This window comes from Capricornis sumatraensis, chromosome 13 (assembly GCF_032405125.1).
Source record: "Capricornis sumatraensis isolate serow.1 chromosome 13, serow.2, whole genome shotgun sequence".
Lineage (NCBI taxonomy): Eukaryota > Metazoa > Chordata > Mammalia > Artiodactyla > Bovidae > Capricornis > Capricornis sumatraensis.
The window spans coordinates 88,368,434-88,384,440 of record NC_091081.1 but is presented as its reverse complement, the minus strand read 5'-3'; the positions used below and the strand labels follow the sequence as shown (position 1 = coordinate 88,384,440).

The 16,007-nt window shown below is 48.4% G+C and overlaps 1 protein-coding gene across 4 annotated transcripts; it reads left to right on the top strand.

Moving 5' to 3' along the window:
• The first annotated feature begins 795 nt into the window (after positions 1-795).
• On the top strand, positions 796-14,013 carry MPC1 (mitochondrial pyruvate carrier 1). Of its 4 annotated transcripts, none has more exons than XM_068984933.1 (5): positions 796-945; positions 2,427-2,430; positions 12,369-12,465; positions 13,044-13,176; positions 13,523-14,013. In XM_068984933.1, exons 1-5 carry the CDS (start codon positions 875-877, stop codon positions 13,545-13,547), a joined length of 330 nt encoding a protein of 109 aa, XP_068841034.1. In that variant the 5' UTR covers positions 796-874; the 3' UTR covers positions 13,548-14,013. The 4 variants fall into 4 exon arrangements, with proteins under 4 accessions (XP_068841034.1, XP_068841038.1, XP_068841035.1 ...); XM_068984934.1 differs by lacking the exon at positions 2,427-2,430 and adding an exon at positions 10,024-10,151 and having other exon boundaries at positions 840-945; XM_068984936.1 differs by lacking the exons at positions 796-945; positions 2,427-2,430 and adding exons at positions 1,292-1,308; positions 10,024-10,151.
• The last annotated feature ends 1,994 nt before the right edge of the window (positions 14,014-16,007 follow it).

Here is a 16,007-nt window from a genome sequence, read left to right as displayed (position 1 = left end):
TTTTATATCAGAAGGCACAGCCGCCTTACGTTTTAGGCATTCCGCGGAAAGGACGCAGGCCTATTTCTTTGACTCTCTCCCTTTGGTGGCTATGGAAATCGTTTCCCATCCTCCCATATTAAAAATAAATAAATAATAATGGTGTTTACGTTCCAGTTGATGTCTTTGCCAGAGATGCCCCAGGGCCTCTGGCCCGCCGCCCCTCCCTGCTCTCTCCCCACCAAAGGCCTTTTAATTGACTCATACCTCCACAGTTTGGGCCAGTGTAAAACATTCACCATAAAAACAAAGCAAAACCCAGAACAGCCGGGCGCTCCCACGTCTCCCTCTCCCGGCGGTTCGCCCCGCACGTGGCTCTGCGGCTCCGGGGTCGGTCCTGAGCTTGTGACCGGCTCTCCTGCCGGTACAGAGGGCGGCTTCTGGGGACGCCGCCTGTCCGGAGCCTGCGGCAGCTGCAAAAACCCACGAGAGGCGGGTAGCGCGCCCCTGCGGGCGGCGAGGATGGACCTGCGCGCCAGGAAGCTGTCACTTGCCGCCCGGCGCGCGCCCGCTTGGCTGCCTAGCAACCGCTAGCCAATCGCCGCCGGGCCCCGGCCGTTTTACGGCAGCGGCCCTCCCCCTTCCCCTCCGCGCACCGCCTCTGAGGGGCGGGGCGGAGGTGTGAGGCCAGCGCCAGCCAATCGGCGCCGCCGTCTCGCGCTCAGCGCCCTCCAGTAGGCCGAGAGCCGGGCGGCGGCCGTAAGGCGGGGCCGAGCTGTCGTGACGCGCGCGGGCGGTAGGGTGCGGTGTCCGCGCTGTCCGCTTCGCCGGGTGTCATTGGGATCCGAGGCGCTGCGGCGAGGGCACCGCGGGCGGCTAGGTGTCCGGCACGGCCATGGCAGGAGCGCTGGTGCGGAAGGCGGCGGACTATGTCCGGAGCAAGGACTTCCGGGACTACCTCATGAGGTGACGAGTCCCCCCGGGGCCGGACCCTGGACGCGCAGAGGACTCCGGGCTCCGGAGCGGATGGCGCGCGTGACGAGGGGCGCGGGGCGGGCGGGAGCCCGGTCACTCCTGAGGTGACGAGTCCCCTGGCCGGACCCTGGACGCGCAGAGGATTCCGGATTCCGGGCTCCGGGCTCCGGAGCGGATGGCGCGCGTGACGAGGGGCGCGGGGCGGGCGGGAGCCCGGTCACTCCTGAGGTGACGAGTCCCCCGGGGCCGGACCCTGGACACGCAGAGGGCTCCGGGCTCCGGAGCGGATGGCGCGCGTGACGAGGGGCGCGGGCAGCGGGCAGCGGGGCGGGCGGGAGCCCGGTCACTCCTGAGGTGACGAGTCCCCTGGCCGGACCCTGGACGCGCAGAGGGCTCCGGGCTCCGGAGCCAATGACGCGCGTGACGAGGGGCGCGGGCAGCGGGGCGGGAGTCCAGTCGGCCGAGCAGGGTCCCGGGGTAGCGGGCCGGCGGCTGGGGGGCCGCGGCGCAGGGTCCTCCGGCCGGTGGGGCGCAGGTGGAGCCCCGGCGCGGTCGAGCGCTGAGAGCCGGCCGGGTCCGGCGGGTGGGGCCGGGGCTCCGCCTCCAGGCACCTGCCTGGCAGGTGTGCGGCGGACGGGCGCGGGGAGGGCGCGCCCTGGAGTCGCGCGGGGCCAGCGGAGCGGCGGGGGCCAGGGCTCCTTCTCCGCCACAAGGGCACCGTGCCCGCCTGGTCGACTCGTCCTTCGCGTTTCTCAGCTTCAGGAGGTCAGGCGTGGGTGGGAGGGAGTCATATCCAACACAATTTTACAGACGAATATTCTGCCAACCAAGCGCACGCTTTTTTGCATGTTATTTTCCATTGATTCTTTCCAGGTAGAAAGGGCTTTGGCGGGATGAAAGGCCTAAAGACACTTTCTGTATTTTATTTCTATCTCTAGCCTTGAGACGCCTGCTTTGTATTTCAAAATATATAATAAAACTTTAAAGCCGTTTTATATAGTTTATTTGGGGGCTTCCCAGGTGGCGCTAGTGGTGAAGAACCGGCTTGCCAATGCAGGAGACTACAGAGGTTCAATCCCTGTGTGGGGAAGATCCCCTGGAGGAGGGCATGGCAACCCACTCCAGTATTCTTCCCTGGAGAATAAATTTAAATTTTAGTTTTTGTGTGATTTTCTAAAACCTAGGTAAATTTAGCGCTGCAATGTTTTTCAGCAGTTTAATGTAGTAAAGAGTTAATGACAGCTAAGAAATGTAACCATCCATAGGGTACAGTATGAAGGCAGCTTCATTTACCAGTAAAAATATATATATAATTTGTTAAAATTTTGAATGTTATTGCAAATACTGTTTACTTCTAATTTTAAAGATCAGTAGGGTAAGGAAAATAATTTTCTGCCATAAATTTGGGATCAAGAACTTCACTCTTGAGTTTTCTAAAACAAAACAAAACAAAACTTTTTGTACTTGTATAGCACTGTGGTTAATTAAGATAGATGTTTAGTACTGTGGAGTACAGTATTTATCAGGTTAATGTCCTGGGAAGTCTGAGCAAAGTAATCATGTGAGGCTGTGTGCTTAGTCCCTGCAGTTAAGTTTCCCTATGGCTTCAGATACTACCTTAGTTTTACTGATGTTTTCTCCTATGTATGAGCCTTCCTAATAGTTAAGGACAACTAAGGATAAGGCTGTATGGTGTAATTAAGAATAAAATCTTATCCATATTAGAAATATGCTAATGATCACCTAGGAAGAGTTTGTAGAATATATGTATTTTCAAGGAAGAGAGTTAGCCCCACTTTTCTAAATTTATATTTTTTCTACTAGATAGGTGTCTGAGAGCCAGACATTTCAGTTGGATGCTTTGATGTGTGGTCTAACCTATTTTCAGAGGTTAGGTTCATGTAGCTTTAATGTTTGTATAACTTCTCTAGCATCGCCTTAATTGTATTAAGCTCTGACTAAATGAGGAAGAGAATTGCAGTGTCCAGGAAAGTACTGCAAGGTTTGGCTCTCAGCTAGGATTCCAAAGAATGACTTCAGGCCAAGGGATCCCCAGCAGTCAATCCCAGTGGACTTTAGTTACCCCATCTATGAAATGGGCTTAATCATAATGTCCTGTCTCACTGGGTTGTTGAGAACATTAAACCAGGTGAGGGGTGTGAAAATAGTTGGAAACCTCAAATCACTATGTATTTCTATTATACCTTGCTGTCTTTGTAGCAGAAACATTTTTAAAAGTTTCCTGTTATGGGAAAAGTTAAAATCATAAATGTGGATTTTACTGAACAGAGCTTGAGTCTATGCACCCGATACACAGCCAAGCCAATCTCCTGACCCGGCATGGTGGAGAAGGAAAGTGCCGTGTTTATTGCAGGGTCCCTGCAAACCAAGAAGGGGCGGCTCATGTTCATCCAGACTCCCAGATGACTCTCAAGAAAGGGTTCTTAAAGACACAAAACAAAAGAGCGAGAGTTGCAGGGTGTGTGATCAGCTTGTGGACTTCTGACTGGTGGGTGGTGACATAACCAGGTGATTTGGGGAATCTTAATAACAATCTGGAACAACAGACTGCTTCCAAATAGGAAAAGGAGTATGTCAAGGCTGTATATTGTCACCCTACTTATTTAACTTCTATGCAGAGTACATCATGAGAAACGCTGGGCTGGAAGAAACACAAGCTGGAATCAAGATCGCCGGGAGAAATCTCAATAACCTCAGATATGCAGATGACACCACCCTTAAGGCAGAAAGTGAAGAGGAACTAAAAAGCCTCTTGATGAAAGTCAAAGAGGAGAGTGAAAAAGTTGGCTTAAAGCTCAGCATTCAGAAAACGAAGATTATGGCATCTGGTCCCGTCACTTCATGGGAAATAGATGGGGAAACAGTGGAAACTGTCAGACTTTATTTTTTTGGGCTCCAAAATCACTGCAGATGGTGACTGCAGCCATGAAATTAAAAGACGCTTACTCCTTGAAAGGGAAGTTATGACCAACCTAGATAGCATATTCAAAAGCAGAGACATTACTTTGCCGACTAAGGTCCGTCTAGTCAGGGCTATGGTTTTTCCAGTAGTCACGTATGGATGTGAGAGTTGAACTGTGAAGAAGGCTAAGCGCCGAAGAATTGATGCTTTTGAACTGTGGTGTTGGAGAAGACTCTTGAGAGTCCCTTGGACTGTAAGGAGATCCAACCAGTCCATTCTGAAGGAGATCAACCCTGGGATTTCTTTGGAAGGAATGATGCTAAAGCTGAAGCTCCAGTACTTTGACCACCTCATGCGAAGAGTTGACTCATTAGAAAAGACTCTGATGCTGGGAGGGGTTGGGGGCGGGAGGAGAAGGGGACGACAGAGGATGAGATGGCTGGATGGCATCATTGATTTGATGGACGTGAGTCTGAGTGAACTCTGGGAGTTGGTGATGGACAGGGAGGCCCGGTGTGCGGCGATTCATGGGGTCGCAAAGAGTCGGACACGACTGAGCGACTGAACTATAACTATAATGACAGTCTTCTAGTTCCAGCTTCTTATGGTGGGAATGTAGTCACCACCCCCACCATGGGTGGGGTCTTTGTTCCTGCAGAACAACTCAAAGGTCTGTGTTAGACTGTTGTGTGTGTCCCTTTAGGGTTAGCAGCAGCATTAGGACTTGGTTTGTCGCTGAACTATTGTTTACTCTTTCATTACTTTTCTTGCTTACATTTCCTTCTTTCTGTGTTTCCTCACTTTCCCCATTAGTAACTGCCTGAATCTGCCCTTGGGAACTTCAGGAAGGCCTTGGAGACTAAAGCGCTTTTCTGTAACAAGAAATGGGGGCATGGAGGGGGTTTTGTACCCAGAAAGGCCCTACAGGGTCCTGCTCATTTTCACAAGGTGTGAAGCTGTGTATTTTGACCTGGAAGTACTTTTGTGGACTGGACGGAGAAAGTGAGTGTCCTACTGTGCTTGTTTTCTCTGCTGTTCTTGGCAGCAGTGGGATCTCATGCCAACCTGCCAAGAGATGATTGAGGACAGGTTTGAGGAATGGTATCAAAAGTCTCATCAGAAGCTCTTTTATTAGCCTTTTCCCCTAGAAAGACAGACTTCTCTCTCCAGAACTTATTAAAGGGATGTTTCCTCTGTTGGTTCTTCCAGTCTTCCTTACAGCCCCTGCTTTGCTTCTGCAAAAGCAAATGAAGCAATAAGACAATTTCATATTCTCCTCCAATCAGAAATGGGGTTCTGTGCCTGCTCATCTCATCAGTTCTACATTCTTTGCAATCCTGGACTACTCAAGAGCTCCAGCCTTCTTCTTACAGCCTGCCAAAGGGGTATAGAGGTTTTCCAAACTAAAGCTGTTGTAGAGTTTTAAAGTCATCTTATTAACGACAGAGTTGACATCTGCAGCAAAAACTTAAAATCATGTTTCACATAGATTATAAACTCCTGTCAGTTACATTTTCTGAATAAGATTGAAATGCCTTTCTTACTGAAGTGAATTTTCAAGTGTATTTAAAAAAATTTTTTTTTTTGGTTGAGAAACCTGAGTTGAAAGAGCAGGCTCTAACCAAAGGCAGTGTGTGGATTTTGTTTGGATCTGGTATGGATGAAAACAGCTCTAAAAGGCATTACTCGGACAACTGGGACACTAAAATAGGGTCTCAGTATTAAAATATTAAGTAATTAGCAATAGTTTTTGTTGTGAGTGCTGGCAGTATTATTGCACCAAGTATTGAATTTGAATGATAGGTTTGAATCCGAGCCCTGTTGCTTTCCAGCTGTGTCAGTTCAGTCTTGGACAAATTTCTTGGTTTTTGTGCTTCGGTAACTGTTTGATGACACACCATAGTGCTGTGTATACTTACCGAAAGAAATGTTCTATTAACTTGTATTTTTATGAATATTCCGTGCTCAGTCCCTGAGTTCCTGGTACTCTCCTTTTGGTACCTTTCAGCTTTCCTTTCCCTGATTTCTTCTTCTTACCTTAATGAAAATCGTGAATCAAGAACTTTCTGGATCTCTATTCTGTTATCTTTCTAAAGAAGAATAAATTATGTCCTCACATACCTTATCAGTGGAAAGCAAAAGAAGATAGCTTTTTGGCGGGGAGGAGGGGTCCTCTCCTCTTATTCTCTCTCCTGAATTAAGAAAAATAAATTAGAAGGAGCAGCTAAGCTTGGAGATAGGATGTGTGTTTTGTGGTCTGTCAAAGTCTGTGTATGTTTATACTAGAGATTTATTCCCCTTCCTAGAGGAGTGAATGGATGTTTATGTGCACATATGTGCAAAGGAGGTCTTCTTAAGTAAGCCTAGATCATGAGTGTTAGAAAATCAGTTTATCAGTCAGCATGCTCTTATAAACTCCAGGTAAGTTGGGTGTTTGCAGTGAGTATTCTCCAGTTAATAAGGTTTTCTATTCTGTTAATTTTAACTTCTAAGCTTCCAGGAGAACTTTAAGAATTTATAGTTAATACCTAAGGGAGAAGTTGCAGGGGAAAACAGAACTCTTTCCAAATAGAATAGAATGTTAGAGCTGAATGGTCCTCAGACATCAGATGGTCCAGCACTTCCCTAGCCACATGGGAAAACTAAGATCCAAACCACGCAGAAAAGTTGAGACATCGAGACCCTCTGCATGCCAAAGTTGTGAAGCCAAAACAGGAATGTATATTTAAGATTTGAAGGGAAGTAGTTACGCACAAAAATGGCTTTGAAAAGAAGGTGTCAGTGCTCTCTTTGCGCCCCTTTTCCTGTGTATGTGTCCCTTCTCTGCCACAAGCTTCCATGCCCTGCCCTTGGCTTTGCTTCCCTGTCGTGTAAATGACCTTCAAACACTTTCTGAGGCTGAGTGTAGAAGCAGAACTGGCCACAAGAGTTTCTTTTCTGCCTTCCAGTTTAGTTTTGACCAGTTGAATATCACACATTATGATTTGTAAAAACACCCTGATTTTAACTTGAAGTAGAAAATCAGGTAAAAGTTGGTGAGAATAAATGAAATGGTGGTCACCATTTTCAGCCTCTAAGAGAATTGCAGTCTAGAATATCTCAGAGTCTTACTTTACTCTCAGGAGCGATATACACAGACTATGCTAGGATCCTTTTAGTACTGTATAAGAAGACTCTTGAGAGTCCCTTGGACTGCAAGGAGATCCAACCAGTCCATTCTGAAGGAGATCAACCCTGGGATTTCTTTGGAAGGAATGATGCTAAAGCTGAAACTCCAGTACTTTGGCCACCTCATGCGAAGAGTTGACTCATTGGAAAAGACTCTGATGCTGGGAGGGATTGGGGGCAGGAGGAGAAGGGGACGACTGAGGATGAGATGGCTGGATGGCATCACTGACTCGATGGGCGTGAGTCTGAGTGAACTCCGGGAGTTGGTGATGGACGGGGAGGCCTGGCGTGCTGCGATTCATGGGGTCGCAAAGAGTTGGACACGACTGAGCGACTGAACTGAACTGAAAGCAAGTTATAAATTACCTAAATTACCCAGAGTACTTGCAGAGAAAGCTAACAATTACTGTCAGTAATTTTAGGAAAAGGAAACAAATTGTCAGTGCCCAGGAGACTTGTTGAAAATAAAAATGGGTGTGGAAGAGACCTGGGACCAGACAAGCAGTATTCAAATAAAGGAGGAAAAGAAGATAACGTTTATTCAGGGTGGTCCTGGTCCTCCTCCTCTCTCACCTCCATCATCATTCGGCTTTTTTTTTTTTTTTTAATTATTTGTTTATTTGGCTGTGCGAGATCTTTAGTTGGGGCAGGTGGGATCTTTAGTTGGGGCAGGTGGGATCTTAGTTGGGGCAGGTAAGGTTTTGTTCCCTGACCAGGGATCAACCCTGGGGCTCCCTGCATTGGCAGTACAGTCTTAGCCACTGGACCACCAGGGAGGTCCCTCCATCAACATTCTTACCTGGTTTCTCCTAAGAAAACCTGTATCCATTTTGAGTTTTTTTTGTTATGTTTTGAGGTTTTTTAACCTTCACTGAAGTACAGGCAGCGTCCCGAGTGGAGAGAGGGTGTTCTCCACACAGTTTTACATTTCTGTCCCCAGGTGCAGTTTGTGTGGCTTTTAGGTTTATCTTTCTTTAGAATAGCTATTCATACTGGGAAACTTTTCTAGTTTGGCCCTGCACCAATGTCCTTTTTAGATTTTTTGACTGATAGTTGATTCACGTTTTGGACAACTCTGACGCAGAATTAAGAGACGTTGAGTTGTGGATTTTTGTATTTCCCAAGGATGTTTAGAACAGTTTTATTCTCAAGGTCGTTTTATAATCATTAAACCACTATTAAAGTGATGTGATCAACATTATTTTTGTGATCAGTTTCACGTAGGACTTTTGTACTGAGCAGGGAATGGTGGCAGAAATTAATTCCTCCTTCACATTCTGCCCTAAGGTCACCTGTTGTAAAATAGGCTAGAGTTTGAACTATTGTACAACCCAAGGAGAGAGTTCTGAATTGAAAACTAAATTATCAAGTTGACATTTTGGATTTTAAGAACTACATCTTGGAATATTTCTGAAATAATTTGTAGGAAAAAAAAAACAATCAGCCATTGGTCATTGATCGGTGAATAAAAGGCCTCTGCCAGACCCTGAACAGAGGAGAGCAACCCCCAGAGGTGACTGCAGCCTGTAAACTGCTGGACCCTGCCCTGACCGGCTCAGGACGTTGCCCCCCAGTAAAGCCCTGTGCTCAGCTGAGACCTGCTTGTTCCACAGTGGAAATGTCATCTGTTAGAACAGCTCACTTAACTGTGAAAGACGGGCTCTTTCTAGGCTGGTCGTAGTTCATAATGGAAGCTACTTGAAGTGTATAATTAGCACCTTTGGCAAGTACTTTCATGCTGAAAATTAGAACTTCCTTGAGCCCTAACTCGAAACAACTAGAGGAGGGACCTCCCTGGTGATTCAGTGGTTGGGACTCCGCTTCCAGGGCAGGGGGCATGGCGTGGGTTTCGTTCCTGGACGGGGGAGTCGCGCGACGTGCCCAGGAACAAAAGGACAAGATGAGTTATTCGGACGTGACTGTGTGTATAAAGATTTTTATCATTTTATTCCAGTGATTCTTTCAGTGAAAGTGAGGTCGCTCAGTTGTGTCCGACTCTTTGCGACCCCATGGACTGTAGCCTACCAGGCCCCTCTGTCCATGGGATTTTCTAGGCAATAGTACTGGAGTGCGTTGCCATTTCCTTCTCCAGGGGGTCTTCCCGACCCAGGGATTGAACCCAGGTCTCCAGCATTGTAGACAGATGCTTTACCATCTGAGCCACCAGGGAAGTAAGCTGTACTTTAATAAGAGTTTGCCTTAACAGAACTGTTCAGCTATATCCTGGAAAGAAGAACTAGCCTTTCAGCAATGAAAGTAACTCAACATATTTCTGAATGGCATTGGTTTTAACATTCAGGAAAACAATTAACATTGAAAGTTTTTTCTCTTCATTCAGCAAACATTGTTTGAATGCCTTGTGAATGCTGGGTGTCACTTGGACCAGAGTTTCAGTCATGAACAGAATATAGAATTACACACCTATTTTTAGGGGCTTATGTTCTGGTGATAGCCTGTTAGTAAGAGTGGAAAAGTTCATTGTGGATAGAATTCTGCAGCACTGTGCGTATGTCCAACTAGTTGTATTCAAATAAATGCTCCCTTGAAGCCCGTGCTGTCCAGTCTGAGAACCCCCAGCCCCAAGTGGCCGTGGAGCTCGTGGAGGGTGGCCAGTCCAGGCTGAGGTGTCCAGGGAGTGTTGGCGCCCACTGGATCTCAGAGACTTAGAGCCAAAAAAGAATGCAAAATGCCTCATTGTGAGGTTGTTCTTGATTACATGTCCAAATTAAAATATTTTGAAACTTTGGAATGAATAAGGTTAACTCCTGTTTTTCGTTTTTGTTAACATAGCTTCTAGAAATCTTTAACTTCCTTATGTGGCTCTCGTGTGTGACTTGCATTGTATTCCTATTGGATAGCCTGGCTTTAAGGATTAAGTTTATTTTTGATAAAATTAAGGTTTAGTTTCATTAGGTAAAGGTTGTTATTAGAAATATCACTAACTCATCTTTTTTAAAAATGTGCTGCTTGTGTTGTAGTTCTGTTACTGGGACGTGGACACGTGTGCCGTTAAAGAAACTGAAATGTCTCTAAGCATCTGATCTTTTTTTTTCCTTCCCTATGTCTTTCCTGTCCGAATCTCGGCGGCTCCTCACGAAATAGTACGGTAAGAGCCTCTCTCTCCTGCGCGCAAGGCTTCTGCAGACTTTGTGCCATAGCAGAGTTATGACAGGAAATAGCACATCCTGCCTCCGTCCTGCAGGCCTCGGGCCGGGGGCGCCTCCCGTGGCCCCTGGGTCCTCGAGGTGCCCTCTGGACTCGGGCTTCCCTAGAGGACCAGCGCCCTGCCCTGCACCTGTCTGCGGCACAGGCCAGACGTTACTCCAGAGCAGCGAAGTGACGACTGGCACCTCGCACTAGATAGAAAGGATGTTTTCTGCGGTTAGATAATTTCGTAACTAGTTTTGAAAGTATATTTTCCCTTTATGTTCTTTTTAAGAAATGTATCTTAAGTATCTCTCAGTGCTTATAACCACAAGTGTATATATAGCCCTTGACTTGCAGAACCCTGTGTCATATAACCCTACACTCAGGCCAGTGAAACTCTGAGCACTGTCATGTGACCGGAAGTCCCCACCCTGCCTCAGGTTTCAGATTCACGCCAAGGCCTCCACTGTCTGGCCACAGCTGTGATGCAGACACCGGGTGTGGCCGAGCCCCGCAGGGAGCCGTGTGCGTGACCTGTAGATGCAGAGGTCGCTGAGCAGAGCAGAGTGACGGGAAACAGTTAGACAGCACGTGATGGGAGTAGACTGCCGTGGTAAAAAAAAAAAGGCGGAGAAGAAGATGATGTGGGATAAAGTGAGGGGCCACAGGGAAGGACAGGTCCCTCCCTGAAGTAAGCAGGTGAGGAGGGGGAGACATTGTGTCACTGGAGGCCCGGAGGGTGAGGAAGAAGGGAAGTGGCCAGCCCTCATCTAGACGCCAGAACTAGGAAAGGTTCAGCTCTGTTGTCTCAGACAGAATCCAGTCTGAAAGCAGGACTAATTAGCCACCCCAGCACCTCAGAGGTTCTGTGCACCAGCTGTGCCTAGGTTACAGGGTCCGTAACTCAGACGTGGACGCCACAGTTCTCAGCATGCTGGCACAGGACAGCTCTGACGCTGGATAGCTTCTCAGGGCACAGCCTCGTGCTTGCATCAAGCATATCGTGCAAACGTTTCAGAGTATTAGATCATGACAAAGGGAATTCTCATCTTTTTTTTTTTTTTTTTTGCATTTCTCTTCTTTCTCATTCTTAGGAGGTTTTGAATTTTAGTGAATCTTGGTCAGTATTTAAAAATGCAGATCTAGAAATGTATTCTGCAGTCTAAATTGATCTTAAATGCTCTGATAGGCAGAAATAAAGCACTGCTTAATGTTCTGATAACCGAAAAGGGTCTTTAGCCAATGGTGTGTGGTTTCCTTCATATTTTACTTGTGTTTGTTTCGGCTGTGCCGCGTAGCTTGTGGGAATCTTAGTTCCCCAGCCAGGGATCAGACCTGGGCCTCCGTGAGAGACTGAGGCCTAACCGCTGGCGCCAGGGATTCCCTCCCTCATACGTTCAAGTATTATTTGCAAACTGTGCATAAATAAGACAAGTTTTAATTTAATAGGGAAAGCCCCTGGCCTTATTTCAGCCTCAGAAATTAAATAAGTTGGCTGTCACTGCTGTTCAACATGGACAACTAGGTTTTGGTGGCCTGTGATGGCTGTGGTTGCCGGTAAGAAACAGTTGGTCCATTTTCTAAGTATAGCTTGCTACTATTATTTTAAAAGTATTTTTCAATCTTTATTTCATACTATCTGAGGTTCCAAGTATAGATTTTTTGCTTCTCTGATCTGAATATGATCATATGAACTGAAAGCAGTTTCTTCCCTTTCTAAGTTATTTTCTTCAGAAAAAGTATCCAACTTAGGGTCTGTATATTAAGAGATACTGATACATATCTTAATGGAAACTTGAAAAAAGAAGTTCTGATAGATTTAAACATTGCAGAGAATAGTTCTAACAAGGTTTAAGTTAAGTTGTGGCAAGATTGAATTATGCAAGAAGTTGATCTCATTTGAAAATTCTCTAAATGAGATGGTCAGAGATTACTTACCTGTCATCTGGAAGTTAGCAGGGACCTTGGTAAAGTGCCTGCTCCCTTCAGTTTGGGGTCTCACCTGTGAGAACTGCTGATTCATAGGCCAGCACTTGCACAGCCCAGCGCCTGCCTGCCTGGTAACCTTCCAGGGGTTAACCGCACAGTTCGCGTTACCATCTAAGGTAGAGGAAGCCGCAGCTGTTCATGGCTCCATCTTCACTTCTCGTCTTCTTTCTCTCCTCATTTTTTACAGCACTTTTGGGGCCCAGTAGCCAACTGGGGTCTTCCCATTGCCGCCATCAATGACATGAAGAAGTCCCCAGAGATCATCAGTGGGCGGATGACATTTGGTAAGGACGCAGGTGTGGACGATTGGGAGGGATTAGGTGTGATTATAGCAGGATACAGCTCCTGCACACATTCCAAGTCTGTCGCCCCAGATACTGCAGTCACGGTAGAAAGTACCGCAGAGAGCCTGCTGGCATTGAGGGACCTTACGTCACACAGCAGGGAGCAGCTGGGCTGCTGTGTTTAGAAGTATTTGTTAGGGTCCTGTCTGCCTTTCAGAGTTAGTGCCCCCAGTTAAAGAGTGTGTCCTCTTGAGCTTTATTCAGAGAAAGTATCTTTAAGTTTACTTGAAACTCTTAATATTTGACCTTAAAACATGTTGAGGGGATTAAATAGCAGGTCTTTCAGATGACAGACTATAAACAACTGTAGGGGACAGAAAAGGAGCTCAGAACTGATGTCCGTGCACTGACTTTAATAAATAAGAGTACCCAGCAACAGGGAAACCATCTCATGAGGTTCCCGTCTGCGGAAGCATGTAAAGGTCGTAGCAGAAGGCGCTCCTGTGTTGAGGCAGTCGGCCCAGCAGCCCTTGCTCCTGGCGGCTGTCAGCCACTGTCTGTCTTGCGTGTCCTGACAGCCCTCTGCTGTTACTCCCTCACGTTCATGAGATTCGCCTACAAGGTGCAGCCTCGGAACTGGCTCCTGTTTGCCTGCCACGCCACCAACGAGGTCGCACAGCTCATCCAGGGAGGACGGCTGATCCGGCACGAGTGAGCAGACCCCTCCCACCCTTTGTGTTTTGAGGAGCTGGGCGGAGTAGAGCAGAGATCGCCAGGGGTGGGTGTGGACAGAAGTGCATCCCAGCTGGGGAGACTTGATTCAGAGCAGAACTATGCCAAGAATTTGAAACAGTGATTGGGTGGTTAATACACAGTGAAAAGTCACTGATTAAAACAGGAACATTGGCATGAAGTCGGCGATCACTGTTTCTGTAAAATCCTGACTGGAAATAAGTGTTACGTCAAGCTCTCCATGACCTTTCTTAAAGGCCTCCTGACCTTTGAGGCTGGTGGAGAAGTTGTTTCCTCACGGGTTTTGCCTTGTGCTTCTTCCCAGGATGTCTAAAAAGGCATCAGCGTAACAGTGGGGGATGAAGAACCGGCCTTTGAAGGGACTGCATTGCCAGCTGCTGTTGCCGAGTCACGGATTCCACCATCATGAATAGTCTCGCTGAGGAAAATACGCAGAATGCTGTTTTTACTAACCAGACTATTTTTCTAGACATAGCAGAGTCCGTAAACCAACTCTCTGCTGCCTTACGAGTACTGAATATTTTCCTTCTCTTCAGAAAGAATAGCACAAATATGCAATCAATTTAATAATTCTCAATGAAGGTTTTATCTGCAGTAATATGTGTATTATCTATAAGAATATACTTAGTGAAAAGCTGAAGAGAACAAAATTTGTAACCATTAGCATTTAAGTACTCAGAAGTCACATCCTTAATGACCATGACCCGGCTGACAGCTGGCCACATAGCGGAAAGCACATTGCCAGTGTTTGAAAAGCTATTTGTACTTCTGTGCAGTGTGTATATTGAAATGCTGTAAATTAATGGCAATAAATGATTTAAATATTTGTCAAAAGACTATGATTAAATACCTTGCTGTGTTTGTTAAGAAACTGAAGAACTGTATCCCAGAAAGGACACTTACAGGTGAAAACTGAGCTCCCTGAAAGTGGACGAGCCGGCCAGGGGCAGTGACAGGCCGGGGCCTGTTTCCGGAGGGCACCCCCAGTCCCTGCTGCTCATAGTGCCCTCTGCCTTGTGGGCAGGCAATGGAAAGTGGGTGCCCCTGGGCCTGCACCTGGACCCTGCCGAGGTGTCCTGGGCAAACCCGTGCTGTTGCCATGGAAGCCGTGGGTTCTGCAGGCCCCCGGCACGCATCGACACCGCATGGCCAGCGCCGTGCGGGGCACCGGGAGGGGAGGCTGACCCCGGGCAGGCGCACGCTCGGAGGGCGGGGGTGGGGCGACCCTGAGGAGCCTGTCCTGATGCCTCGGGTCAGCACGCAGCACAGCTGGGGTTTCTAACGCTCCCCTGCGGAGGGGGGCGCGTTTGCTGTGCTCTGGCGGTAATGGACCAGGGAGGCAGATGGACAGAGGAGTCCGCAGGCTCTGTGTCCCCTCTTCTCAGCCAACCTGTCCCCGCTGAACCAGAGGCAAGGGGGCAGGGGGCCTGTGTGACTGGGGCCTCCTGCCTCGAGGCTGCATCCACCACAGAGGAGAGCCTGGGGACAAGCCCTTCCCCCGCCATCAGGTTCATGCCTCCACGGCTGCCTGCCTGCAGGGGAGGGTGGTTGAAAGGAACTTTGGATCAGAGCCTGGATGGGCTTAATTAAACAGCGCCTTCTGCTGGACCAGTTGCACAAGTAAAAACTTGTAAGCAACGCAAACCACCCAGCTGCACATAAAGGAGCCTCGCGGCCTGTCCCGTCCGGAGCCACCACTGTTAGCCTGCGGTTTGGGATCCTCCCCTCCCCCTTGCACCTTGGAGAACCCGTCCTACCCGTCTCTAGTGCCAGCGAGGAGCCCGTGTAGCTCCAGGTGTCAGTTGGGAGACTGATACCATCTGCCAGCTCTCACACCTGGGCACCTGGTGAGGAAATGCAGACAGGCCGGCAGGGCCACTTCTGCCCTGAGTGGATGTGGACGAGCAGGGTGTGTGCTGGGCGCAGGGCTCGGGGAAGGGACCCATGGGCCCCGTGAGGTGCACGGCCCACATCAGAGGGGGCGCTGAGGGGCCCCGGGGGCCAGCTTCCCACGGGGTCTCAGGCGGCCCTCAGCTCCCCATTCTCTGTGCAGAGTCCCGGCAGGGACACATGCCAGGACCCCAGAGGAATGACGAGAAAAGGTGCGGGTGCAGCGTTGCTGGCTGGAATCCGACTCCTAACTCCCTTCAGCATCAGCACCAACAGGACAGCTGTGGCCCAGAACCAGACTTATTCTGTTAAAGGTTCTCGGTTCCTTTAAAATGACCGGTGAATCATTAGAAGAAAGGACACTTAGAACAAGCGGGCATTCTGTTTGTAAGTGAAAATCTCATCAAAAGACTGGCCAAATGGTATTAAAACTTCGTTCTCCCAGCAGGCTGGACGGAACCCTCCTGGGAGCACGGACTCCGGGCCCTCCAGCTCTGTGCTCCTCCTGTGAACGTACCAAGCCTTGTCTTGGGGCGACATGAGAAGTGAGTTTTCACAGAACGTGGTGGCTATTTGATCTGCCCTCCGGGCGCAGTGCCTGCTCCCTGCAGGGTGCCCGCAGGACATCTCACCTGGGTATTGGCTGGAGTGTCAGTAGAGAACGCCAAGCCAACATAAATACGTAAATATGTTAGCCATATATATACGGTCACTAACGCGGTAATAACATCAGCAATAACAACTGAAACAGGAAGACAGGGCTCGGTTTGGTGCGAATGTGATTATTCTAAAAGCCCAACGGAGCAGGACCCGATGGCCTTCCTGGACGGACCCCTCCCCCAGGTCCTTCGCTGAGCCCCCCTCTCAAGCCCCCAGATGACGTCTCTGGTGTTCATTCC

Coding starts and splice junctions, on each gene's coding strand:
- MPC1 (XM_068984933.1), top strand. CDS start 875: ATGGCAGGAGCGCTGGTGCGGAAGGCGGCGGACTATGTCCGGAGCAAG. Junction 12,466..13,043: donor CAGTGGGCGGATGACATTTG/GTAAGGACGCAG, acceptor GTGTCCTGACAG/CCCTCTGCTGTTACTCCCTC. Junction 13,177..13,522: donor GGACGGCTGATCCGGCACGA/GTGAGCAGACCC, acceptor GCTTCTTCCCAG/GATGTCTAAAAAGGCATCAG.